This window comes from Mastomys coucha, unplaced genomic scaffold (genome assembly GCF_008632895.1).
Source record: "Mastomys coucha isolate ucsf_1 unplaced genomic scaffold, UCSF_Mcou_1 pScaffold14, whole genome shotgun sequence".
NCBI classification, from domain to species: domain Eukaryota; kingdom Metazoa; phylum Chordata; class Mammalia; order Rodentia; family Muridae; genus Mastomys; species Mastomys coucha.
This window is the reverse complement of record NW_022196896.1, coordinates 104,251,872-104,277,866: the sequence shown is the minus strand read 5'-3', so window position 1 is coordinate 104,277,866 and position 25,995 is coordinate 104,251,872. Positions and strand designations below refer to the sequence as shown.

At 42.1% G+C, this 25,995-nt stretch overlaps 1 protein-coding gene across 2 annotated transcripts in view; it reads left to right on the top strand.

Moving 5' to 3' along the window:
• Positions 1-19,009, top strand: part of Farsb (phenylalanyl-tRNA synthetase subunit beta) — a 64,905-nt gene extending 45,896 nt beyond the window's left edge. For both annotated transcript variants that reach the window (XM_031368122.1, XM_031368121.1), the window contains 2 exons: positions 1,725-1,880; positions 18,733-19,009. In XM_031368122.1, coding sequence (XP_031223982.1) covers positions 1,725-1,880; positions 18,733-18,884 — 308 coding nt within the window. In that variant the 3' untranslated portion in view covers positions 18,885-19,009. The remainder of the gene's footprint in view (positions 1-1,724; positions 1,881-18,732) is intronic.
• The last annotated feature ends 6,986 nt before the right edge of the window (positions 19,010-25,995 follow it).

The following is a 25,995-nucleotide window of genomic DNA, read 5'->3' as shown; positions in this document are numbered from 1 at the left end:
ACAAGAGATCTGCCTGTCTCTGCTTTCCGAGTACTGGGATTAAAAGAGTGTGCTACCACTCCCTGGCAGTTTGTCTTATTTTTATATAAGGTAACATATATTAATCATGGTAGGATTTTAAAATGATCAAATATAGAAAAAATTATCTCATTCAAACATAACCTGTTAACATTCGATTTATTTTGTTTGAGTCCTTTTTCCCTGTGCATGGATGTTTCTGATTATGACTGTATTTGTATAGTTTTGATTCTCCACATACTTTTAGAAGTTACTGTGGTGGCTAAAATACAGATGCAAACTGCCTTCTTAGCCCTTCTGTGCATAGCACAGCAGCAGCTCTACACATCTACACTGTGTGAAAGACCAACAGTCTCTTCCGACATGGCTGGAGCTGTGTCAGAGAGTGGTACTTCTCCGCTCCTCCCTCCTGTCAGCCCTGACAGAGGGGATCCTCCTGTTCCTGTGTGAGGTTTGGGGGAGGTTGTAGTGCATGGGAGTGTCATTTCATACGTGGTCCTGCCTTCAATCACATTAAAAAGCAAAAGGCTTCAGTACCTCATGTGTGGGAATCATGTAGGTTTGACCTACTGTGGCTAGCTTATTTCTCTTGGTGTGATGTCTTTGGGATTGATTCATATCCTTTGTTTTACTTCTTTCATGACAAAAAGATTTTTAAAATTTTATTTTATGTGTACGGGTATTTTGTTTGTCTGTGCCCTTGGAGTTCAGAAGGTAGGGTCAGATTCCCAGGAGTTATGGATGGCTGCGAGCTGCTACGTGGATGAGCTGCTGGGAACTAAACCTGGGTCCTTGGTGAGATCAATGAGTGCTTTTAACCACGGAGTCAGTGGTCTAGCCCCGAATTCCAGGTTTTAATTGAAGGGTTATGCAGAATTTTATGTATATATTACATACAGGGTTTTTTTTTTTAAGATTATGAAGTAAACAGTACTGTACTATAATTACAACCTGGCTAAGAGATGGAATGTTGGTGGGATCCTCAGAGTCTGGTATGATGTTCCTACAGTGCCTTCCCTGTACTGGGGCAACCTCTCTCTGACTTTGCTGGTAGTTACTGCTTTGTTTTGCTTCATAGTTTTCCAATCTGTGCAGGTTCTTTGAACAACAGAATTTAGTTTGGTTTCTTTTTTAACTTGTTGGCCTCCTTTAAGAAGAGAACACAGGATCTGGGTGTACAGCAAAGTACTCAGTTCAATCTCCAGTGCTATTGTTTATTTTACTACTCTTAAGTGTTTGCTCGTGTCCATTAAGGAGCATTCCCAGAATGCTTCCCCACAGCCTTCACAGTGCTCCAAGAAGTGACTGCACTGCACTCATCCTATCTAGGTTTCTATGTCTCGATCGGAGACACTACAGCATGTGCTCTGCAGAAAGCTCTTCTGGTATTTAGTAGTAGTATTTGGGTGGTATCATGAATATAGAATATGAATCACTACTGGAACACTTTGCTAGAGTGTTTACAACAAGTTTTACAAGCAGGTTTTGTAGTGAAGCCGGTCGACCTGGGGCAATCCTGAAAGCTAGCTACTCCTCCCCCTAAAGTAAACACCTTTGAAAATTTGGTGGCTAAAAAGTTTGATCTTTTCATGAATTTCTGAGGCTGGATGTCAAATAATCTGTTAATCTCTTTTTGTTAACTTCGTTCAAGTTGCTTAAATAATGACTAATGTGACCCAATGACCAAGTCTTTTTTGATTTTCTAGATGTAGGTGCGAAAAACTACAGGCATCTCTGTGCTGTTTATTACAACAAGAATCCTGGGTTTGAGATCATCCATGGCTTGCTGGACAGAATTATGCAGCTGCTTGATGTGCCTCCCGGTGAGGAAAGCGGGGGCTACGTGATCAAAGCATCTGCAGGTAAGATGCCAGGGTTGGTGATGGGATGAAAGGCCACATCCTGGTTTTGATAAAGTCCACTTTCATTTCATTTTGTTTTTGATTTAGAGAGTGTGGGCAGTAAAAGGCAGAGAACTTTATTTCTATTGTTAGTATTTTCTAGAAAATGCTATTCCCGTTCTTCTCCAGAACCTCAAAGGGTTTGCTCTTTGCACTTGTTAGGAAGTGCTGCGCAGTGTTGCTTTTGCAAGTAGCTGAGCTGTGGTAGCCTCTGTGGCACCACTGCAGCTCCAGCACTGCTGACCTGGAGTGTGCAGGTCAGCAGACTGAAGTGCAGCCTGCACTCACGACCTGTGAACCTGCAAGCTTTGAGGCAAGGCAAGGAGAATGCCACTGTGAAAACTTCCCTTGTTAATCAGGGAGCAAGGAGAAGTCCACTGCCAAAAGCCCAGTCCAGTCTCTCTGGCTTTAATTTAGGCCAATAAATGCCGCGTGTGTGCGAGCCTACCATGCTGGGTTCTCCTTGTCTGCGGAGTTCTGAATCTTTTGCTGTTTGTTCTCCTGTGGCTTGAATCGAAGTTTATTTTCTTTGACAAGAAACCTAGAAACAATTGAAGCAAAGTATTTTTATCACTCGTTCCTGCTGTTTACCTTGCTGTTTTTAGGACTGGATTTGGCATCTTAAATTTCCACCAGAACCTTCATTTTGAAAGTGTTATTTAGCAGTTATTTATAGTGAGGTTTGGTGAGGAAATATTTTGGAGCTTTGCTTATATTTATTTTCTTAATCGTCAGAATTTTTTTCTGTTTTTATTTTTTATTGTGGCTTTTCTTTTTTGTTTTGAACTATTTTTAAAAATAGCTCTGAAATATCTAGGTATGTTGAGATATTTGCTCAATAAAGTTGAGCAGTTTAATAGTAGCAGGAATTAGGCATTTCCATACATCTCATCAGATGTGATCCAGTAAAGATGTGTTATGCATGCATAGTAGAGTCCAGTGCTGGAACTGGATCTTAGAGTCCATCTAGTACAAGATCTGGGCTTTATAAGTGAAGCAGTTCAGGGGAGGCAAGTTGTATGGGTTGGGCCTGGTTGTTCATGTCAAACTCAGGGACTTTCCTCTAGTTGCTTCAGGTGTTATTGTACCATGCTGTCAGTAGTGGTACCGTTCTAGAAATGAGCTGGGGGAAGTGGCAGGGTCTTTGAATGAATAGAGCCAGGATCTGTCCCGCAGACCCTTGGGCAGATCTGAAGGTGAGTACTGTGGGATGCATGTGGAGAGCTGTTTGTGTGGCTGCAGCTGTGGAAGGAGTTCTGGATGCTGGCAAGGGGCTTCAGCTAGCTGGAAAGGGTTGAAGCTGCTGCTGCTTTTGAAGTGCATGTGGTCTGGAGGCAGGAAGAGTGGTGGCAAGTCAATGGTGGGAGGCCTTGCAGGGTACTGTGGAGCAGTGAGAGGGAGCACCTCTATAAGACTGTCTAAGACCAAGCTTCAGAAGCCACTAGAAGATAAAAACAGCAGCACCCAACATTTGGAAATTTTCATAGTCTATATTACTTAGAGCCTTGTATGACAGCCAGTAGGTGTTGATCTTAAAAATTATACTTTTGTAATTTCAAACTTATATAATTTGAATCATGTGGATATTAAAGTTCAAAGCAATAGAGAACTTATTAGCATCTAATTTCCCTAATAAAAAGTATCTGCTATTTTAGCCTAGAGTTGTTTTTAAATTACAATATACAAATATAAGTTATAACTATTTCTCTTCACCCCTGCCCACTTCCCCCCTACAACCTATTTCCCCCTGGAAGTAACTAGCTCTGTAGATCAGGCCTCAAATTCAGAGATCGCCTGCCCCTGCCTACTGATTGCTGGGATTAAAGGAGTTTGTCACTACCAGCTAGGTTTTTTGTTTTGTTTTGTTTTGAGTCTCACCATGTAACTCTAGTGGTCCTGCAACTCACTATGTAAACCAATATGGCTTTGAATTCACAAAGATTGGCCTCCTTCTGCCTCCTGAATCTAGGATTAAAGGTGTGTGCCACCAGGCCCAGTGATTATAACTATTTCTTTGTGCCGGGTCGGTTTACTTCATTTCTTAATTGCCTTGTAGGTCTTTATGTTTCTTTATTTTTTTTTCTAAGATTTATTATTATAAATGAGTACATTGTAGCTGTCTTCAGACACACCAGAAGAGGGCATCAGATTTCATTACAGGTGGTTACCATGTGGTTGCTGGGATTTGAACTCATGACTTTCCGAAGAGCAGTCGGTGCTCTTACCCACTGAGCCATCTCACCAGCCCAGTCTTTATGTTTCTTTTGCTTAGGGCAAGTTGTTACTTTTTTTCCTTTTTCGGTGTTAGATATTGCACCTAGGGCTTTGGGCCATCTAAGCAAATACTCTGCTACTGAACTATACCCTTCCCTTGGTTTTTTGATGCCAGCTCTAGCTGCTTAGCCTACCTTGCCTTCAGTTTTCAATCCTTTTTCCTTTGCTTCCCGAGTGTAGAGATGATTGGCAAGAGCCACCATACCTAGCTTGCTTGCTTTATTTGTTGTCTGGTTTTGATATTAGAATTTTAGTTTTCCTTTTGGGTCTACATTTGGCTCTCAGAATACCATAGTGTTCTGTGACTTGAAAAGCTTTGATATAAGGTGTACACCTGGGTGGCCTGGATCAGTATTACCCGACATGTGTAACTGGCTTTTGTTGAAAAGAGAAGGGAAGAACTGTACTTTCTTTTCCTATCATTAGTTTCCCATCACCATCAGCAGCCACATCTGGCTCCCTGGGCTCTGGGGCATGTGCCTAGTTCCTGGGTGCTTTTCTCTTAGGGATGCTTTCTGTAAAAGCCATCAAGCCAAAGATAGTGTCATTATAAGTAATGGCTCTTAATTTTTCATAGGGATTTCTTAGTTTGTTTGATTCTCTAATGACAAATATGATTATCTTTTTTATGGCCAGAATAATCAAGGTCTAAATAAATGACTTGTCAAAATAAGTCAGCAGCAAAACAAAACAAAACAAAACAAACCATCATTCTGCTTGTGATGTGTATATGCATATACCACAACTAAGGGACAACAAACAGTTTTCCAGACTCCCGAGTCACTTTGTAAGCGCAAGGATTTAGCCATTGGAGTGTGTTTAGCTGTATCTCTTCTTCAGGCTTACTGATACTACACACACACACACACACACAGTGTATGTATATATGGTAGGGAAAGATTTTCAGGGTAGGGCAAGTAGAACCAGAATTAGAACTACTGTTTCATGCCATTTTTGATTACCGAACTGTCTTTTTATTACTTAAGCATATGGTTTACTTTTTAATAATTAAACACCCCTAGCGGCTTTGCAGTTATACTTTAGCTTCGTCTGTTTAGCAGACCTCTTGATCGTGTGACTTGGGCCTTGTTGCTTTTTGTCTCTTGGTGCTTGCTTACAAGCTTCCTTTTGTGCTACTATGCTGGGAGAATAAGTAGAGTGGAAATTCATTTGGTTGATTCTCACCCGGCTCCCGGGGAACGTGCTGATTAGAGCCTAGCCTTACTGATGGAGTGGTAGCAGCTCTCGGCAGCTTGTGGGTGTCTGTAGCACTCAGAAAGCTGTGACTGCAGCCAGTGGGGAAGGCCTGGTCACTAATCATACATAGTTTTCATTTTCTGAGCACCTCCATAATTTAAGACCATAAAGTGATGTAGATGTTCATGTTGATGGGAGAATGGGATCAAGCTGAGTGAAAAGCAAAAACCCTTTAACTTGTAATACACTGCAGAGCATTTTAAGGGTTTCAAAAGTTCAGAGCGTTTTAGAGGTACTCGATCAGATCATTATACCAAATATATGTTTTTATTTTTTTCAGGCTTTTTCCCTTCGTTTCTGTGGTTTGTTGCAAACTAAATTATGTATGTTAAGATGCACTTAGCCTTTTAACAAAACCACTTCTGGGCAAGGCAAATTCTCAGCATTTTTGTGTTTAGAACAGTAATGTGGTTGCTGGGCAAATCAGTGGCAAAAATAATTTCTTGTAGAATGTGGTGGGCTTTGTTTGTGACTGGCTACATTGACTCCAGCAGTGGTTTTTCCTCCTTAGCTTGTTACCTAGTTCAGTTTTGAATTTTTTTTTTTTTTCAGTTCTACAGAAAGTTCAGTTTAACGTGAGACAAGATCCTTGATGAACAGACAGGCTTTAGAGCTTTAGTTTGTTTGTTTGTTTGTTTGTTTTTTACAGTCTGAGTTTTCATGCTTCTCAGAATTTATTTCAGGAAATGAAAATTGATCTTGTACTGCCCACATTTAGGGCAGCACCATATGCACTCACCCTGGTTATTAGGTACCTTCTGTTACAGTAACACCTAGTGGCTTGACCGGAGGTCATGACCTTATTCCCCTTTTAGGACACCTGTGAAAGATCTCAGATGCTAAAATACATGGGTGAAATTGTGCTGTTTCCCTTGTCACTCTGTCTTAGTGTAACATGAGCTCGAAAGTTCATTGGGAACGTATCTGAACAGCTTGTTGATGTAAGGTGTTCAGTTTATGGTTTGATTACACAGAGCATCCTGGATTATAAAGTAGGGGTTCTAAAGAGCATATTCACACTACCGTCAGCAAAGACTAATCTAAGGCATTGGCTTTGGTAAAACGTTTGAAGCTTGGAGCTTTGGGACTTTACAAAGAGAACCTCTTCAGTGGTTATCTACAGCTTGTGGTCAAGATTCCCAGTACTGTGTCCATGTGGGGGACTGGCAGCAGGACAGTAGGGCTGCAGGGCTCTTGGAAGCTCTGGCACCCACCTCATGATTCAGTGTCTTATTTGTGAATGAAGGTTCATTGTTCCTGCCTCATTTTTATGCATAAGGTAGAAAACTTCCCACATATGGACACTTAGCTTTCTTCATGTGTGTTGTTTTGCAATTGTTACATTTCACAAACCTTACTTGGAATGGTTTAGTTCAATGTTCTGATAGTGTTGTAACACAGTGTGACAACCTTTGTGTTGTTGTTGTTGTTATTGTTGTTATTATTATTTCTCCTAAAGACCTTTTTTAGATATTCTCTGTCTTTTTTCCAAAATTCAGAACTGTTTATTTACTCTCTCCTTAGGTCAGCTCCTGTGGGTGACACAGAGCTACAAAGCACATAACCCTTTTCTGTTAACAGAAAGGTTTCTCTCAGGCCTATGTTAGAAGTGTTCTTCCTGGAGATGTTAGAAGCCTTCCTTCAGCAGGTCCTAGGCTCTCAGGAAGAAGCTGTTTCAGTGGCTGTACTTCGCGAAGGGAAAGTAGTCTCAACGTCCAGTGTTATACCTTGATCCCTGAGGGAGGAAGTGTATCTATGAGCTGATGGATTTTCTTAATTATTCTCAGACAAAGAAGAGAATGACCATACCCCAGCTTGAGAGAAGGAAGTGGTCCTGCTCACATCCATCCAGGACTGACTCTCAACCTCAAGACAGGCAGTTCTATAGCCTAGATTGGCCTTGAACTTGTTACATAGACTGATGATCTTAAAATATGATCCTCTTACTACATTAACAGGCTTGTGTCATCATACTTTGTTTTTGGGGTGCTTGAAATTGAACCCAGGACTTTGCATGTTTGGTGAGGACTCTTCCAACTGAGCTAGGACTTCAGACTTCTGAAAAAAATTTAATATTATTTATTTATATATGTAAATAATAGTATATAAAATTACTTATGCCAATTAGCAGTTCATAAAAGTGTTAATGTCTCCATGATAATAAATGGGAACATAATTGAACTAATTGATAATCATAATTTTATGTTTTTGGCACAGGAGAAAGATAAATTTAGAACTTTGAAAATTAAGAGATGTGAACTTTTTTATTTATGGCTCAGAGCCTAAGCCACACACAGATGGTGTCAGGAGGAAGCAACACACACATGACAGTACAGCAGTCCTTAGGTGCATTTAAACTCTCGCTGTGTGATTTCTAGGCTTGTTTTGGTTTTTGAGACAGTCTTGTTTTGTAGACCAGGCTGTCCTCAGCCTCCTGAGAGCTGACAGAACAATCTTGGTAGAGCTTTCTGTCACAGTCTTGTATTGCTGAATCCTGTGACACAGTCCTGCTTACACTTGCTTGTGTGACAATCCAGTGAGAGGAATGGAGCACTGAGTCAAAATTTTGTCAAGTGGAGCTTAGCTTTGAGGACTTCAAACTGTAGGAGACCTGAGGGGACCTGCCCTCTATTCTTAACCTTACTTGAGATCAGCACCTTCAGAATAAACTCTTCATCACCCTGTGCCCCCTAATGAGTTTGTACTACTTAGCACTAGAGTCAGCCATATGTCCATGGATCCCTGGTTCTTTTTGGAGAGAAATCAAATTTATATCATGGTCTGTATGCTAAGGTTGTTCACTCTTGTCCATGCAACTTTGTTTCTGAGCTTTTTAGCATACAAAGATTACAGAGATTCAGAAAATACTTGTTTGTGGGGTTTTTTTAGTGTTGATCTTTTCAAATGAAACAGGTTTTTGTCTGTCTTTTATTTTTTTTGCCTTTTAGTCCTGGGGTTTGAACCTAGGGCCTCCTGTATGTTAGCCAAATTCTTTAACATTAAGCTACATCTCTATCCCAACATGGGTATTTTCAATTCATATTCAGAACCTGAGGATATTTATAGAGTTGTATAATTCTCTTCGTTTGGTTTTAACACATTTCCATTGTTGTTGGCTTTGACTTATCTGGCTGTGTATGTCATCAGAGTTTCAAAATGAGAATTCCAATGTTACTAACTGTATGACTGCTGAAAAGAGTTTAAGTACTACATACAGTCGTTTCTTTTATCTGTAGTATATAACCTACAGTGAGTACATATAGATAATCATATTTAGTCTTTGTTTCATCTTTCATTCCATCCCTTTTCTGCCTTCTGGGTCTGTGGGGTTTTTTGTTTGTTTGTCTGGGGTGTGTGTGTGTGTGTGTGTGTGTGTGTTGGTGTTGGTTTTATTGAGACATGGTGTTTCTGTATAACCACCACTGGCCTTGAACCTGTGGTCCCTCTGTCTTCACCTCTCAGGTGATAGAATTGCAGATGTGCTCCACTGATGTCAACTTTCTTTTCATTTGTCCTTCTGTGGTTTGTTTTTAGATGTAAGTGCACGTGTACACCCTTCTGACTTCTTACCTGAGTGAGCAGTGCTGTGTGTACTGTTGTGGAGCTGGCTTCTTGTTCCAGCAGCCTGCACAGAGGCAGCATATTTAGGCTGTTTTCCTTTGGGCCAAATGAACTGTTCTTATGTGTAGAATCCCAGAGTTGGACCAGTTCTCTGTCAGTGAACTTTGGCTTATTTCCAGTCAGTCCTGCCTGGTACTCATGCTATTTGATGCTTTTGTCAGTGTACTTTTGGAAGAAATTCCTAGAGGTATGGGGCTGTTGGGACAAAGACTACGTCATTGGTAGATACCCTTCTGCTAGACTTCTGACTTTCGTACTGCACATGCAGCTGATGAGACGATCTTGTTTACACTGAATTGTAGGTTCTGTGGCTTGTTTGTTTTGTCCTTTCTGTTCTCAGTTTCATAGATGGGAAGTGGCATCTCACTAATGTTTGCCTCCATCTTTTTTATGAACAAATACAAGCCTATTTTCTCATTTGTAGCACATTTTAATTTCCTTTTCTCTGAGCCTCTTGTTAATTTATTTCTTTAGATTTATTGGTCTTAGAACCTTTTGTGTTGTATGACTATTAACCTTTTCTGATAAATATTGTACTTTTTTTTAGCTTGTTAACTCTTTGCTTTTCTGGCTTTTGCTATGGAGGTTTTTAGACATCATATCGTAAGTTCTCATTTCTTTCCTTCTGGAGTCTGACTTTCTTAGTGGATATGTTTTCCCACTGAGATCAAGGAGGTGTTTACTCCAACCATAGTAATGGAGGCTGGGTTCCATTTTTTCTTACAGAGTCCTTCATAGAGCTCACCCACACACAGTGACACAGTGACTTCCTCCAACAAGGCCTGGCTTATTCCAACGTGCCATACTTCCTAATAGTGCCACTCCCCGGCCCAAGCACATTCAAACCACCACATATGGTGGTAAATGCCTTCTGAAATTCATGAAGAAATTGAGGAAACAGTATCTAATGATCATATTCAATTTGTATATTTAAAAGATAAAATAACTTTCAAAGGATGGGATAGATTCAAAAGGAAATATAATACTGAAAGTGGGTAAGAATTGGAAAAAGGCTTAACTTATACTTGGAAAGGCCCAACTCCCAGCATTCTGCAGCTTCTCAGAGGCCCCTTGCTCATTTCTGAAGGCCTCCGAAAGTCAGTTCCATTCTTGAGAAATATTTCAAGAAGCTTTCAGATATATATCAGAGTTAGTAACAAGGTCTCTTTACTCATCCAAATCCATCTCAGAACATTGAAAGTGCTTTCCCAACATTAAAAACAAATTTATCTATAATGAAAATGGAATTTGAGCTGAGACCTTATTTTTCAAAGTTGCACATTTAATCTGTGACTTTCAGATTTCCCATATGTGTAATATGTAGTCAATATAAGATTCACAGAGGCTTGTGAAGTCATGTTCTTGGCCATAGCCAAGAGGGGCTAACATGCTAAGCTGAGGCTCCCCCAGACACTGGGAATTCTGCAGCAGATTCACCAATGCAGCCTGAACTCAGGAGGCAGCAGCTCTGCATCGCTTCTCGCCTCTATGTTCAGAAGTTTTGTGTTGTTTTTGTTTTTGTTTTTTCTATATTTCTTTTTAACAAGCTATATCCTAAAAGCCTTTATAACTACTTTTACTCTGATTTTTAAAATTGTTATTAATTCATAATCTGCTTTCTTTAAAAATTAGAAATGTATATTTTATTGTGAATTTAGGTCAGTGGTTCATCTTTTATTTTGATTTTTCTTCTACTTATGTACTACTACATTTGGGAAACTAAAGAAATACAAGCGATACACGTTTACAGAAGCCTATTTACAGTAATAAATAAACAAGAATTATTCAGCAAACTATGATATGTAAACATAATGGAATGTGACAAAAATGTCTTTAAACATGTGACTATAAACAAAACTGGAAAAGTAGATCTCAAAATGATATAGGTGCTAAGTATAAAGGTAATATCTTTATAGATATTGGTTGGGCCAGTTGGGTAAAGCCTCCAGTAAAGTTGGAATCTATGAGTTCCAGCCCATGTGCTCCTCCTGCAAGTTTTCATCTTACCTGCACTCTCTCTCTCTCTTCCTCTCTCTGTTTTGTACACACACACACACACAAAATAAAAATACAAAATGGAAACAGTACTACGTTGCTTATTAGCCCTAGGATGCATGACTCCCGGCTCCTGCACGTTGCCATGGATCTTTTACCTTTACCATGGGGCTTTTTAACTTTTAGGTAGGTCTTCACTATGTAGCCCAGGCTGGACTCAGATTCTTTTTGCCTCAGTCTCCCAAGTGGCAGGGCCTACAGTAAGTGGTGTTGTTGAATTCAAAGGATTTTGTTGGGAAAGGATTTTGTTGAGGAGTTTTATTGGGAAAGAAGCTATGTGGATGTGTAAAGGTCTTGTGAATGGACAAATTACTCTGCAGAGATTTTCAGTCTGCTACCAGGAAAAGCAGCTGTGGATGGGAGAGCTCCAGCAGGGTTTAGGACTGATTCTAGTTCTAGTTCTTCAGTTTACCTGCTGCCAGATTCTCTTCTCCTGTAAGCTAGAGGATGGACAGGACTGTGCAAGCTCATTTCCAGCTAGGAGCTCTGAAGTCAAGTTCAGAGGAGGCCTCTGCTGTAGGTTCTAATGCCCTGGCTCCTTTTTTACCTACCCAAACTTTTACATGTCTTACTGCTCAAATAGTTCAAGCCTTGTCTTAGGGATCTAGAATGTATTCATTAAAGACACTTTGTTATAGGGGACTTTTAGAAATGTTCTGGGGCAGGAGAGATAGCTCAGTAGTTAAAAGCACTTGCTGTTTTTCTAGAGGACCTGGGTTCTATTCCCAGCACCCATAAAGTGGCTCACAACCCTCTGCAACTCTTTTGACCTCTGAGGCATGTATGTAGTGTCCCTATATGTATGTATGCAAAACATTCATTTATACATTTTAAAATAAAGTAAAAATAAAAAATTGAAAGGTAATTTTGTTTCCTCAAATGAATGTTGTGATTGTGCTAGTACTCTGTGTGTTAACAGCATCAGAGTGTGTGCCTGGGTGTGAGCTAAGGTTAGAGGTACAAACTGCTGGTTCTCCAGTCACTATTTACATTTTAACATTTACATTAAACCAGAGGAAGCTTGCAAACATGAAGTAGTGGACAGCTTGGCCAGCAGCTTAAAGGCATCCTGCTGCAGGCCCCATGTGCCTGTGGGCGACTTCAGGGCCCTTCTTCACCTTTGGCTTCTTACTCTCTAGCCTACATTATTGCTTGCCTTGGGCAAGGTTCCTAATCTTCTTGTGCTTTTCTTCTTCCCATCTGTAACTTACTGTTGCTCAAAGACCTTGGCCAGAGCCACACTCTGAGACCCTCTGAGTCTCACTGTGGATGGAAGGATCTGAGCAGAAGGGAGGATGCGGCATCTTCCTACTGTGGAATACTCTTCATTCTTTTTTAGTTTAACGTGCATGGTAAGCTGAAATTAGATTCTGGAACCATAACATACCTATTGTAATTACATGTTGGAAATTGAGTTTGCTACAAGTCAGCCGCAGGTCTGTGAATTCTGTGTGGAATTGTGGCTGTGATTCCACAGCTTCTGCTTTGTCTTCTTAGCTTCACCAGCAAGAAATACATTGTTCAAACGTGGGCTGACAAATAGTCCTGGGTCAGGTGAAAAGCTAGAAAAGGAGCTCATGGCTCAGAAAGTCCAGGCAATTGATTTGTTACTGTTTTTATATTTACATATGTATATATACACACACACATACATATACATATGTATATATGTACACATATATATGTATATACAGACATACACACACATATACACACACATAAAATCTCCTGCAAGTACTTTAAAATGGCAAGATTTAGAAAGTGACTTGTGGAGACAAGATTACTAACCTACAGTTAAAATTTGTCCTTTGATTTTATACAACTTACTTTGAGTCTAGTTTAAATTGCAATTGGATAGATCACCTTTAAGCCTTTGCCACCATTTTGATTTCCTTGAGGTTGTGAAATAAGAGTGTGTGAGATGCATAGCAAGGACTGAACTTGTAATATCTTAGGTTTCCATAGCATATTCTCTGTTAAGTTAACTGTTAAGAAAGTGACAGCCACAGAAGCAAAGACTGTAGATGTGGTGTTACAGTTCAAAATATTTAGTTATAAGAAGTTTTAGGGAATGGAGGGGTATATATTTCCCTGACACTGTCCACTGAGAAGTCTAGACTGGTCTCAGCCTGGTAGTCGTTTGCTTCCCGAGTGCAGGGAGGACAGGCGTGAGCCACATGCCTGACCAAAGATGCTTCTCTGTTGAAGAACCTTCTCTATGAGAAGATAAGGTCATCTGGGCTTTGCTGATTTCTTCTAAGAAGACGGTCCCAGGCCCTTGTCGAGTACATGGTGCCAGTATTAAGACCTGGACCACTGCCTCCCTGTAAGAGTTAATGGTGTCTGCAGGTGTGTTGGGATTAGCACTGTAAAGTTGTGTAAGGGGTTTTTCTTTCTTTTGATCTTCCGAAAGGGATGAAAGATGGCCATTAAATTCAAAGGATTAGGTCCCCTCTCTTTATAGACTTTAGGTACCATAAATATTCACTTCAAATGCAAGGTGAAGAATTGTATACATCTGGGAGAAAATGGGTGTTTTATATTACCAGTCGGAAATTATTCAGTCTCCCCTTACAAATTAAATGGTCTTTGCAGAGGCATTTTCTCCTGAGTGCCCTGAGATCAGGAAAAAAAAAAAGTGTTTTGTGTTCATATCTTGGTTGTGGTGCTTTGGCTCTTTAGAGCCCTAAAGCCTTTTACAAGTTAATACCTTACCTATAATGGACCTCTTTTCCCTGTGTGATTCTGTGTGTGTCCTCAAAACAGCTGCTTGTCTTAAAGCCTCATAAGAATAAAATCGTGCATATAATGAGGGTATAATTGAGTAAGACTCCCTTCCTTCCTTCTTCCTTTTCTCCTTTCTTCCCTCCCTCCCTCCCTCCCTCCCTCCTTCCTTTCCTCCCTCTTTCCTTCCTACCTTCCTTCTTCCATCCTTTGAGAAGAGTATAGGGTTTGGGGTAGGTACTAACTCTAAAGTTAACCTATTAACTTATTTTTTTTCTTTCACCCATATTACATAATCAGGATTTTGAGTAGATTTAAGACATACTCAGTTGGTACTGCAGTTATACAATTTCCATTTCATCCCTCAATTTTGGGGACAAGTGTGTGGTGAAAGTCTAATGAATTTAATTTCTGTTATTAGCAATGACATACTACTTTACCAGAGTTCTCTGCCCCTGTTAATTTCTTCTTCCTCATCCTCATCCTCCTCCTCGTCCTCGTCCTCTTCCTCCTCGTCCTCCTCCTCCTCCTCCTCCTCTTCTAGATTTGGGTAATAAAGTATCCACTTACAATCACTTGTGAGTTTGAATCCCAAAATGTATATTGGCAATATGAAGAAAGGGAAGAGCAAGTTGAATAAGCAGCCGATATTTCAGAGCATGGGGAGTAAACTGTTCAGGCGAGACCTGGCTCTAGCCTGGCAGGACTCTTGAGGGAGGGCAAAGAGCCTCATGCTTGCTAACCCCCTCCCCGTTGCTCTCAGATGAGGAGGCTGCTCAGTTACCACCTTAAGCTCTTCCGATGCTTTCTGCAGTTAAGGAGTGACCGAGTGTATGGAAAGCCTCCGCCAATCCTAGGCTGGAATACTGTCTAAAAAGATGGGAGCCAAATGAAACTGTGGAAAGTGTTTGGCAACGGGCAAGAGAAGGCACTCCCAAATGCTTTGATGGTCAGTTAGCCAGAAAACATGCTAAAGACGGGGTGCTGTGCTAGATTACGGGCCCACGGATGACCTCAAGGACACAAAGACTTTAATTAAGGGGCTTATTCACACCCCGCTAAGTTTGGGAAATTAAGCTCTTCTTTGTGCCTAACTGGTGTTTCTTTTGTCTGCACTTGCACATGTATTGCAATAGAGAGCAACATTTCCCAAAATGTTTTCTGCCTTGGAAACGCGTTAACTGTGCCAGGTAAACACAAAATCTTGAGTTTATCTTGAGTTCATGCAGATGTGGTGGGAACTGGTGTGCTGGAGTATTCAATGCTTTTACACAGGAGAAGAGAATGAAGGTGCTCTGTAGAGTCTGAATCTCCATTCCCATCCACAAGGCAATGAATGCGCAGCTTCTTCTGTAGACACAGCACGGTGCCTTTTCTCCAGTGTGATTGGATAAAGTCAGTTCTGGCTTCAATCCAGGTCTGACTTTCTGAAAGCTTGGACCATGGCCTTCACATGTGACTTTGTGTTTTTAGACAAACTTTATGATATTTCAGTTCTAGCCGAAGCTTTTGGGTCACATTATCCACCTGGGTACTGAGCTGAAGTGCTTTCCTTTGGCCAGCAGTGGACATTGTAAACGAAAGTTTCTGAAAAGAACTCTGAAAGGAGTTCTTTCAGAAACTCTGCAGAGACCGATAGACTGATTGCAATTTCAGTACTGTGTATTGTGCAGAGATTTGAACTTTGTAGGTTCAGAGACTAACTAATTACTTTATCTTAGGCTAGTTTTAGCCTTATGGAATAGCCATTCAGTGCCTCACTCTATCTGAACTAACACTTTGACTCATAGAACTATTAGAACTAATATCTTGTGATAATAAATAAAAACCTCTTAAAAGTTATTAACAGAATACTAGCTTCCATCCATCCATGAGCTAAGAATGTCATCAGATAATATTTTAGGCCTGTAGAAAAGCTTCCCCCATCCTGCCCCTGTGGTGTACCCACCAATCCATTTTAAATTTGCCTTGATTTATTATTTTGCTCTGTAAAACTACAGAAACCCTGTGAAACTGGGTTGTTGTTGGTTCTGTGTTGTAACATGGAATTTGGGGTAACAAAAGTGTGTTTTCCCAGGCAGTGGTCACTCAAAAAATGCTCCAGAGTAAACTAGCTTTCATTCCTTTTAAGTGTAGAGCTGCTGTTGACAGCGACTCTCGTCTAGAAGGCCTTGGCCCATTACTGCCTTCAAGTGGGCTCTGTCCCTCCCCCCATTTTGTTACCGAGGCAGTTCTGCCTGCGGAGTTCAATTTGCTCTATAAGTTTCTAGAATACTAAGACTGCTTCTGTTTTTGTAACTTTACACGCAGTTTCTAGTTCACCTGTGGCATAAGTCAAGTGGTATGTGTGGTTCTTAAGGTCCTTTCTACCCTTGATATCAGAAGGCCCTTTTGCAAGCTTCTCAGTTTGTATGTTTGGAGAACAGATGTTTGTGAGACTCAGAGGTGGGTGTTCATGCCGTCATCTGAACTTATTAGAAGTGAAAACTTGAAAAATGGTAGTGAAAAATAAAGTTGTTCCCACAAATCCAGGCATGCAGTTTGGCAGAGTGGAGTGATGATGCAGGGACCCCAAACTGGGCTCATTACATGAGAGTGAGGAGCCTGCTGGCCAGGAACCTTTGAGCAGCAGTTGTGACTTTGGTTGGGCCCATGTGAAAGTGTGAACTTTTGACATTTGAATCCTTTTTCAATACTCTTTTACCTTGGGATATGTTAAATAGTTTTGAATATGGATTTTCTTTGTTTTTCTCTGGAAAGAGAGAAAATTGCATTTATTGATATAAATATTTTTGTTACTACATATCTAGCTGATTAATGAACTAAAGCAAAATTTGGTCCAAATTTATAGGCCAAGTAAACCTGGCAACTGAAGAAGAATATAACTGAATTTTACTAAAAAAAATGCTGAATCAAAATGTTATATGAAGTAAAAATTCTCATTTCTTATCTTAGGCTCTTATTTTGCTAACATTGTCAGAACTAGCACATCTGGCTTAGATTCTAAAATAGTTTGGTTTTATGCTTCAATAAAAATGAATCCAATCAAATTGAAATTGAAAATAGATAAAAGGAAAGCAAGCCTGTCAGGAAGGTCTTGAGCATTTCCTCCCCCGGTGGCCTTCAGAGCAAACCAGAGTCCTCTCAGGAGTGTCCTTGTCCACAGCAGGAGCATCCTTGTCATCCAGTGCTGCTTGTTATGTGTGCAGCCTTACAGCTCTGTCTACGGGGAGGGTGGGCGGGTGTGGGCACAACCCAGCTCTGGAGGTGCTGATTGTACTTGGTAAAAGCTGCCTTGACCTGTCATTTGAGGAGTCCTCTTCATTCTGCCTTGAGACAGCCTCCCTCCCTCCCTTCCTTCCCTCCCTCCCTTCCTCCCTTCCTCCCTCCCTCTGTTCCTCTCTCTGTTTTTCCTATTGTTGGGGATGTAGTTGACAGTCTTGTCTTTATGAGTAGTGTTGCCTTTAAGTTATATTTTCATTTCACAGGATAAGAGTGTGTCATCTTTATCAAATTTAACCATAATTATTATCCTAGCCAGATTCTTTATTACCTCTGCAGCTTGGTTTCTGAGTTGTTGTATAACATTCTTTTTCTCAACCCTTTCCTGAGTGTGGCTTAGGGCACAGAGCCAGCTGCAGCACGTAAATGGAGTTCATGGGATGGCTTGCTTTGACTGTGAAGCAGAGTCACTTAGCTTGATGAGATGTGAAACAAATAGTTCAGCCATCTTGCTTTGGGGCTGAGAATGACAAAAATGTTTTTCTGTTCTTTCCTGAGAGTAGAAGCAAATATCTCTTCACATTGTTGGGCAATCTGTGTGTACCTCTGTCTCATGGTATCGGCCCAGCAGTAGTAGAGTCCCCTAGCCACCCCTCCCACTCTATATTCTTAATTATGCTGACCTTGGAGCTATTAGAGACTCAGCAGTTTGCTCCCCCATAAATAATGCACTCACTCTGAGTGGCAGACTGCAGGCTTGTGGCCCAGTTCTGCTGGGTATTTATAGTTCAAGCCAGTAAACATTTTGCTTGAATCCTTCAAGAGCTGTGGGTCTGATCCCTTTTCAAGTGGGTGTTGAGAGAAATGAATCAGCATTGTTTTTTAAACTACTGCAAGTTGATAAGCCTGTGGCACTGGTAATTTAGTGGCTAGGAAGTGGGTGGGCCTCCCAGCTTGTTGGTTCATTTTCAGCTGGTTAAGCCTCCAGAATGGTTACTGGGTGGGAAGCTGGAGCAGAGTTCTGGCAGCGAATAGAGAGCTCTCTGCCTGCCTTGAAGTAGTAGGAGTCAGCTAGGACCCGTGTGGCTCTGCTGTGCCTCTGCCATGGCCCTCACCAGGGCTTCACAGGTGACACACCCAATCTGTTCTTTTCAGGCAGGGAGGAAGGTTGCACTGTGGAGATGGGGCCAGCAAGCACATGTGCAGGTCCCTGTGGCTGTAGTATTTCAGTGTGGGTTTCTTGTGTAATAAAGTGAAGTGTGACATGGTAAGGAGTGAATGGAACCACAGCAGACTTCTCATCCAGCAAGTGGGAGAACCTGCTTCTGTCTGTTCTGTCCCCGGAGGCTCATCAGTTCTACTTCTTTTTCTTGTGTCCTTTTCAGGACTTAGTTCCCCTAAGAAATGGTGACACTCCTGTGGCCTCCTTCCAGTTCAGCCCTCATGATGAGAAGAATAGGGCTCTTATCTCATGATTGTTTCCTGGTGTAGTTGTAAGTGCTCCTTAATATTAGCAAGTGCAAGGGTGCGACCATGCAGCCAGTGGCTTAAAGAAGATTGGTTATTTTTAAAGGAGACCTGTAGGCTTTTAGTGTTAAATGGCGATTGACTTTTTTTTTTCCAGAAGAAACATTGATTTTTCTCCCACTCTCTGTTTCAGGTTCTGCATTCTTCCCTGGACGGTGTGCTGAGATCTTTGTCGGGGGTCAGAGCATTGGGAAGCTGGGTGTCCTTCATCCTGATGTTATCACCAAATTTGAGCTGACCATGCCCTGTTCCTCTCTGGAGATCAATATTGAGCCCTTTTTATGAAGCTGGCCTCTGTTGTATGGTCTGTTTCTCAGTGTACCTTTCTGCTCCTATGGCGTCCTTTAGCCCTCTTACAGGCCACATCCATTTGTGCGTTAATGTTTAATAAAGTGAAATGTGCTATCTGGTTCCTTGCGTAGCTGCATTAGGCTAGCATGTGGAGCAGCCAGTGTGTATGTATATGTACCACAGTGGGGAGAGGTGCCCTGCACAGGCAGGGGGAGTTCTAGGAGTGGAAGTTTTGCTTGGCCTTCAGAGTGTTAGTATGACTCCTCCCGAATAGAAGGAAACAGCTCACCAACTGGAACACATGGTGCACATGTTTAAGCCTTTTCTCTATCTGATAAGTATTAATCAATAAAGTCAGTACTTTAGGAAACATTTTTAAGAATCAATATGACCAAGCAGTGACAGCTTTTCAAGTCATCTTTTTTTTAAAAGTTGATTTATGTGTGAATATGTGTGTGTATGAGTGGTGTGTCAGTCTGTGCATATGTGTGAGTGTTTTTGTATGTGTGCATATATACAGTTTATTAACTTCATAAGACAAGGTAATTAGTCCTCATCAGAATACAGATAAAGACCACATTGACAAACTGCTGCACACTCTTAAAAATGGCCACTATGGAGGCTGGAAAGGTTAAGGGCGCTAGATACTCTTGCACCTGAATTTAATTCCTGAATTCCTGTCAGCCACATGCAACTCATAGCCTCTCTTGTGGTCTCCAAGGGCACGAGGCACATAAGTGGTATGCAGATGTCCATGTAGGCAAAACAAATATGTATTAAAAAATGTAAAAAGGGCTCATGTTTAAATGATGGATCGGATATTGGTGGCCCAAGTGGAACTGTTGTGTTCTGCTATTGAGAGGATGTAAAATGATATAGCCAGGAAAGTAGTTTGGTAGTTTCTTGAAACCTGAAACACCATCTAGCTATTTCAACCGCGTGATCACAAAACGGTTTTTATGCAGATGTTCAGTGTTATTTATAGTAGCTACAGACCATATACCCTTTCTATGAAGGGTGTGCATTCCTCATGAGGAATGGACTCATGATAGCACAATGAGTCCAGCTTGCTAAGAGAAAGTAGCCATATATAAAAGACTACACACAAGGTCCCATTGATGTTCAAGAAGAAGAGGTTGTGAGGGCGGTGAGGTGACTGGTATTTGCTGAGGCCCTGGGTTTGATTCCCACCTTTTTTTTTAAAAAAGACTTATTTATTTATTATATGTAGGTACACCGTAGCTGTCTTCAGACACTCCAGAAGAGGGCGTCAGATCTCGTTACGGATGGTTGTGAGCCACCATGTGGTTGCTGGGATTTGAACTCAGGACCTTTGGAAGAGCAGTCAGTGCCCTTAACCACTGAGCCATCTCTCCAGCCTGATTCCCACCTTCTTGATGGCTCACAACTCTAACTGGTTCTAGGGGATCCAGTACCTTCTGACCTGCTCCGGTGCCAGGAACACACAGGAGCAAGTTGAGTGGACACTAGCCAGTCACACAGTGTGACTCCTGTACTAAACAAGAGAGGCTCAGTGGCTCAGGAGGGAAATGTTGCTCAGAGTCATCCTGTGTTGACCTCAGTGTTTTTGGTATTGATGATGCATTGGTGTTATTGACTTTGGCTCTTTCTTCCATGTTACCAAAAGGAGAGTAATGACCTGAAAAGGCACATTAACTGTCTTTAACCAAATAGAACCTCTCATTTAAAGCATCTGACCCAACTGATAACTCCAAAGTTCTGTCTGGTTATGTTACTAGGACTTTTGAGTACCTTGATGTACATTACCTCAGTGTGATGGTTCATTCTTACAAGAGAGGTCTTTGGGAGGTAGTCAGGGCTAGACGGGGTTATGAGGATGAAGCCTTCCTGGTGGGATTAGCAGCTTTCAGAAGAGACAACCAGAAAGCATGCTTTCTCATCCCAGTGCTTAGATGACAAAGAGATCCTGTGGATACAGGGCCAGATGGTGGCCTCCTACAAACCAGAAGAGCCCTTATGATTAAGTACTCGCTGGCACTTCAGTTTTGAACCTTTATTGTCCAGAATAGTGAGATATAAACTTGCGTTCATTCTGAGCCACTGTGCCTGTGCTATCTTGGCAGCCTGAGCAGGTGAACCAATAGAAGAAAATGGAGACTGGCGTGTGTAACAAAATCCAGGGTGTTAGTACACCACTGGGAACACCAGCAGCTCCTGAAAGTACCTACCAGACGTTGCTGTGGTGGAGCTTAGCCTTCTCAGATAAAAACAGGAACTAAAATAACCTTGCACAACAAGAAGGAAAAGTGGGGCATCCCACAGGCTGAGTGTCCCTGATAGACTGTGTGAGTTCAGATCCTGTGTTTGGCTTTGAATTTTCCAGAAAGGGTGGTTATGGATGTGGGCAGCCAGACTTGGTTGAATTAGCCTCTCCAGCAATGGGCTGAGAGGAATTGTGTCTGGCCAAGCAAAGCCCTGTGCTTTTTTTGGGCTCTCTTATGACTGCTTCAGTGCTCCGAGTCAAGTGTTTTTCTCTCAGCGTTGCCCTTCACTTCTGTTTAAGGAAGCTAGGCCAGGACTGAGGCGTGGTTGTGTGTTAGAAACAGCTCAGTTGGTGAATATGAGGAGGCAGGGCACAGCTGAGAGAGGAATTGAGAGGAATCCAGAGGCCTTCATGCAAATGAGCCCTTTCAGAAGGAGTGACAGTAAGGATACAATGTTCCCTTTTGATACCACGCTTGGTGGCAAAGGGACTTACATTCCAGAAGCTGCCACTTTTCTGTCACGAAGGAGGATACTATGCTGTCCCTTCAAACAAGCCCTTACTAAGAGCCAAGGCAAGATGGTTCTGCCAGAGGAAAGCCTGGGGAAACTACTCACTGGGTTCTGATAAGGGAATACACCCCTAGACAGAGATGGGTGGGTCGTTCAGAGATCTCAACTGTGGGGTCTCAGGATGTTCATTTATAGAAGGAAGACGCGGGGTCACCTGAAGCAGACAGGTGCCCCACAAACAAACTGCTGTAGGAAGGTTGCTCAGGTGGGGAGAGCTCTTGAGTATATGGGTCACTCGGAAGCCCAGGGCACGGGTTTGTACAGGGCATGATGGATGTGGTTTATATAAGGCGTAATGGATGCCTTTCTTTCATCTTCTGGACCCTTCAACAGCTTTTTATCAGTGTCGAACTGAGATGAGTTAAGATGGTCTGTGTTTGGTGGGCTCTGCATAATTTGTTCCCTCAGGGCCACCCATATGGTTTCCAGGTGACAAAGCTGCAGACCAGAGTCCCCTCTCCTCTCTTGGCACATTGTGAGCTCCTCTTAGGTCCATGTATTAAGGCAGCATCAGGTTTGCCAGCCCCGCCCTTGGTGAAGAGAGTACCAGTTGGACTTGCTACCAAAAGGTTTGGCTTCCTTTGAACACCTTCACTGGGAAGAATCTGGCTTTGCCCCAACCCAGGGGACCGTGATGTCACAGTTAGAGGAGAAAGCAAGGCTGGCAGATGTGTTGAGTGTGGAAAAAGCGGCACCGGCCGGAACTCCTAGCGCGCCACCGTTGCGTTTCTTGTTTGTTTTTGCATGCCACATAGACAGGCGTGGAGAAGGACGAGGAATTTCTTTGGCTTCATATAGCTCCCTTGTCTCATGTGGCTATGGTTTTTAAAAATTTGACATTCTATTCATGGCCCACATTCATCTCCCGTCTTAGTATGCATGTAAGCATGCAAGTCTGTACTACAGGTGTGCCCCACTTCCAAGAAAACAACGGATGTATAGTAAGACCGAACTAATTTATTAAAGTCTTATGTTTGTAAGAAAGGAAGAACTGCCATATGACTTTGGAACAGCAAAGCACACTGAAAGTTTACCAGACAAGCAAAGCGCTGAGCAGATGGCTTACTGGGTTAAGGGGTTGCTGGGAAAGCTAGAGAACCTGAACTTGACTTCCCATAACCCATGTAAAAGTGGGGCATGATGTCATGTATCTGTGAACCCAGTACTAGGGGGTGGAGCCAGGAAGATCCAAGGGGCTGCTGGTCTGGCTGTCCAGTCAAAATAGTGAGCTTCAGATAAACTGGGAGACTCTCAAACATACAGTGAAGAGCAATAGAAGATGTGGTAGATGCCCACACTGTCATATGCACTCACACAAGCAAAATAATCACTTGGAGGAGAACCCTGTCTAAAATGAAGTGTACTTGGCTTGGGTCTGTGTAACCTTGTGCTGGAGAAATAGATCAATTCACCAGAGAGACAAGATACCCCACCCCCACCCCCCTACCCCCTTTCACAGGGAAACAATTTACAAATGTTGTTTCTGAGGACTAGTTTGAGGAACTGAGAGGAGAAGCCTAAAGAACGTGGTATGCACAAGGGACACAGGTTTATGTTTTCTAACTAGGGGACCTGGGAACAAGTGGTTCAGAGGTGCAGGAGTGAAGGTATCCAGGACACACTGAAATATTTGACTCAGGATGACAGGAGCCTGTGAAAACACCATATCCATCTCCCAACTCTCACATGACCGTGCAGGTTTGGTCTGGCTTTTCCTTGTAAGAGCCAGGGGAGTGCCTCTGTCCAGCTGGTCCCTAGAGGTAGAGCATTTTCTTGTACCTTCTCACCCCACTCACTGCCTGGGCAACCTGGTCTCCCCTCCAAGCCTGGCTCCTGGAATGCCCTCTATAAAGCCTGGACTTGCTCTTGTCCTCATGTCCAAATTAATACTTGTCCTGCCACCTCCCATGGCCTGGACTTTTCCACACAACCTTGGCACTTCAGATCTGACTTAAAATTCTCTGAGCTATGTCTATGACATGGGAGAACTCCACAGGAAAGACTGGAGCTTTTACATCCCTTAGGTGCCCAGCACATGAATGATGAGTAGACACTGTTTGAGGTATATATACGGACCCACGTGACTCTTTTCATAACTGGTTAATCTATGAGCAATCTTCTTTGAATTGCTAATTTAAAGAGCAAATCAAGGTGCTTAAAGACAGACAAAGCATTACATATAGTTAGGAAAATTTGACTCGGGAAAATCGTTCAAGCAGCTCAGGCACTAGGGTAGTTATCCATGAAACCATTTCAGTTCTCTTCACTTTGGGCTAACCTGGGTTACAGACTAAGACCTTGTCTTGAAAAAGAAAAAAGAAAAAAAAATCCACAGAAACAAAACATTAGATTTTAAAGCATTTAATGATCATACTCAAACAAAAAGATTTTATTTTTAAAAAGAATAAATTTACATACACTGCATAAGCAAGACAGTTGAAGGCTTCCAAAATAGAAACCTGAAACATATGGTCTGAAATACCACATGCTGTGATTATCCCGGGGAAGATGAGTTGTATATTTGGGCAAGAAAACCCCAAGTTACCAGGCACAGTGTGGAGTGGTTTTAGTGGTTGTCATGAAAGGGTATTAGTTTGAGGGTCTTGCCTATGTCTTTTTCCAGCATATGGTACAGGTCTGAGCAAAAATGACCCCGAATGGACAGCTGTATAGAAAGCTGGTCTAGATCGATGCCTTGGCCCAGAGTAGTGGCAAGATGAGAAAAGGATGTATTAATTCTTCCCGATTCTCAGAGGAACCTAAAAGCTTTGGTGTCTGGGTGAGCCAGGCCTAGACTTAACAGAGACACATTCTGGTGACCAGGCCAGTCCAGGGCAAGAGGGCCTTTGGACTAAGACAAGCTCAGCCAGCAGGGGGCGCTCTCTCTCCGGAGAGAAACTGACAGTGGTTTTTCTTTTTTGAAAGGAGACCCAGGAGAGAATTTACTAGGATGACCTTGCTGTGCTGTAAGAAGTGAATTCAGTGAATTGAGAAGGTTGACCAAAGGCAAAATGTGATCAATCCATAGCATTTAAAACCAATACTGTAGGGTTCCTAAACTAACCTTGGCACCTTCAGCGAATACTTCCCCCCTCCTTTTGCTGGTCTCAAGTTCATCCAAGAGTGACCGGTCATGACAAATTCTAAGGCCACTGTTTAACGTTGTGTAGCTAATATATTCACCCTCCATCTAAATTATGTAACCACAGCCTCGAATGCGTTCACTCAGTTGTCAACTTCCCTGTTGTTGGGCCTTATACTTCCTAATTGCCACCCCCACCCCCGTGACAATACCCACAGCCCGTCTTTTGCAAATACATGTGGAATAAGTTGAGCTTTCTGTCATTAGGCTGCAGACAAACCTACTAAAATCACCCTGTGTGAATATAAGCCAGCATTACAAGCTCTAGTTTGGTAGCTTAGAGGTTGGGGAAGAAACAAGAGAAAGTGGCCCTATCAACAGCCATGCACTGGAGAGGCTGGCCTAGGCAGGCAAACCTGTAAGCCAGGCTCGTGACTCCCCAGCCTTGGAGTTGAAATACTGTCGTCAGCAAAACCAAGCAAGTGCTGGGCCGTTTCCATTCCTGTTCTTAATTACGATAAATAAGAGAAGAATTGTTAACTTAAAAATGAACACTTTGTTAAGAATTATTCTTTAGGTTTTTCAAGACAGGTGGGTTTTTTTTGTTTGTTTTTTTGTTTTTTTCTGTGTAGCTCAGGCTGTCCTGGAACTCGCTCTGTAGACCAGGCTGGCCTCAAACTCAGAAATCCATCTGCCTCTGATTCCCAAGTTCTAGAATTAAAACCATGTGCCACCATGCCTGGCCCAAGAATTATTCTTCAGAAATGAAAACACCGTATTCAGTACCAAAGAACATCATTCCAACATAGGCCATGGGACATACTTAAAATCAGAGAAAACGTTGGCTTTGGTGTTCACACTGATTGCAAAAGTTGGAGCCTTAGTAGCTTCTGGTTGGGGGCGTGTGATTTTTGTCTAATATAGTCAAACACTGGCTTCCTGACACCATCCCTCAAGAGATCAACAACAACCCTTTACACCAACCCCTCAGGATGTCGCTGCACCTGATCCTTTTTCTGAAGCACACAGTCCGGGAAAGGCGGTCTCTGCTGCGGGCATCACGAATACCTTCTTAGGTCTAAGGAGCTAAGGAGGCCCACGCTAGGTTTCACAGGTGTTACACTTAATTGGCTTCTTTTCTCAAAATAAACTGCAGTCCTTCTTGCGCTAAAATTCCTCAGATCTAAACATCTTAAAGTTCTTAAC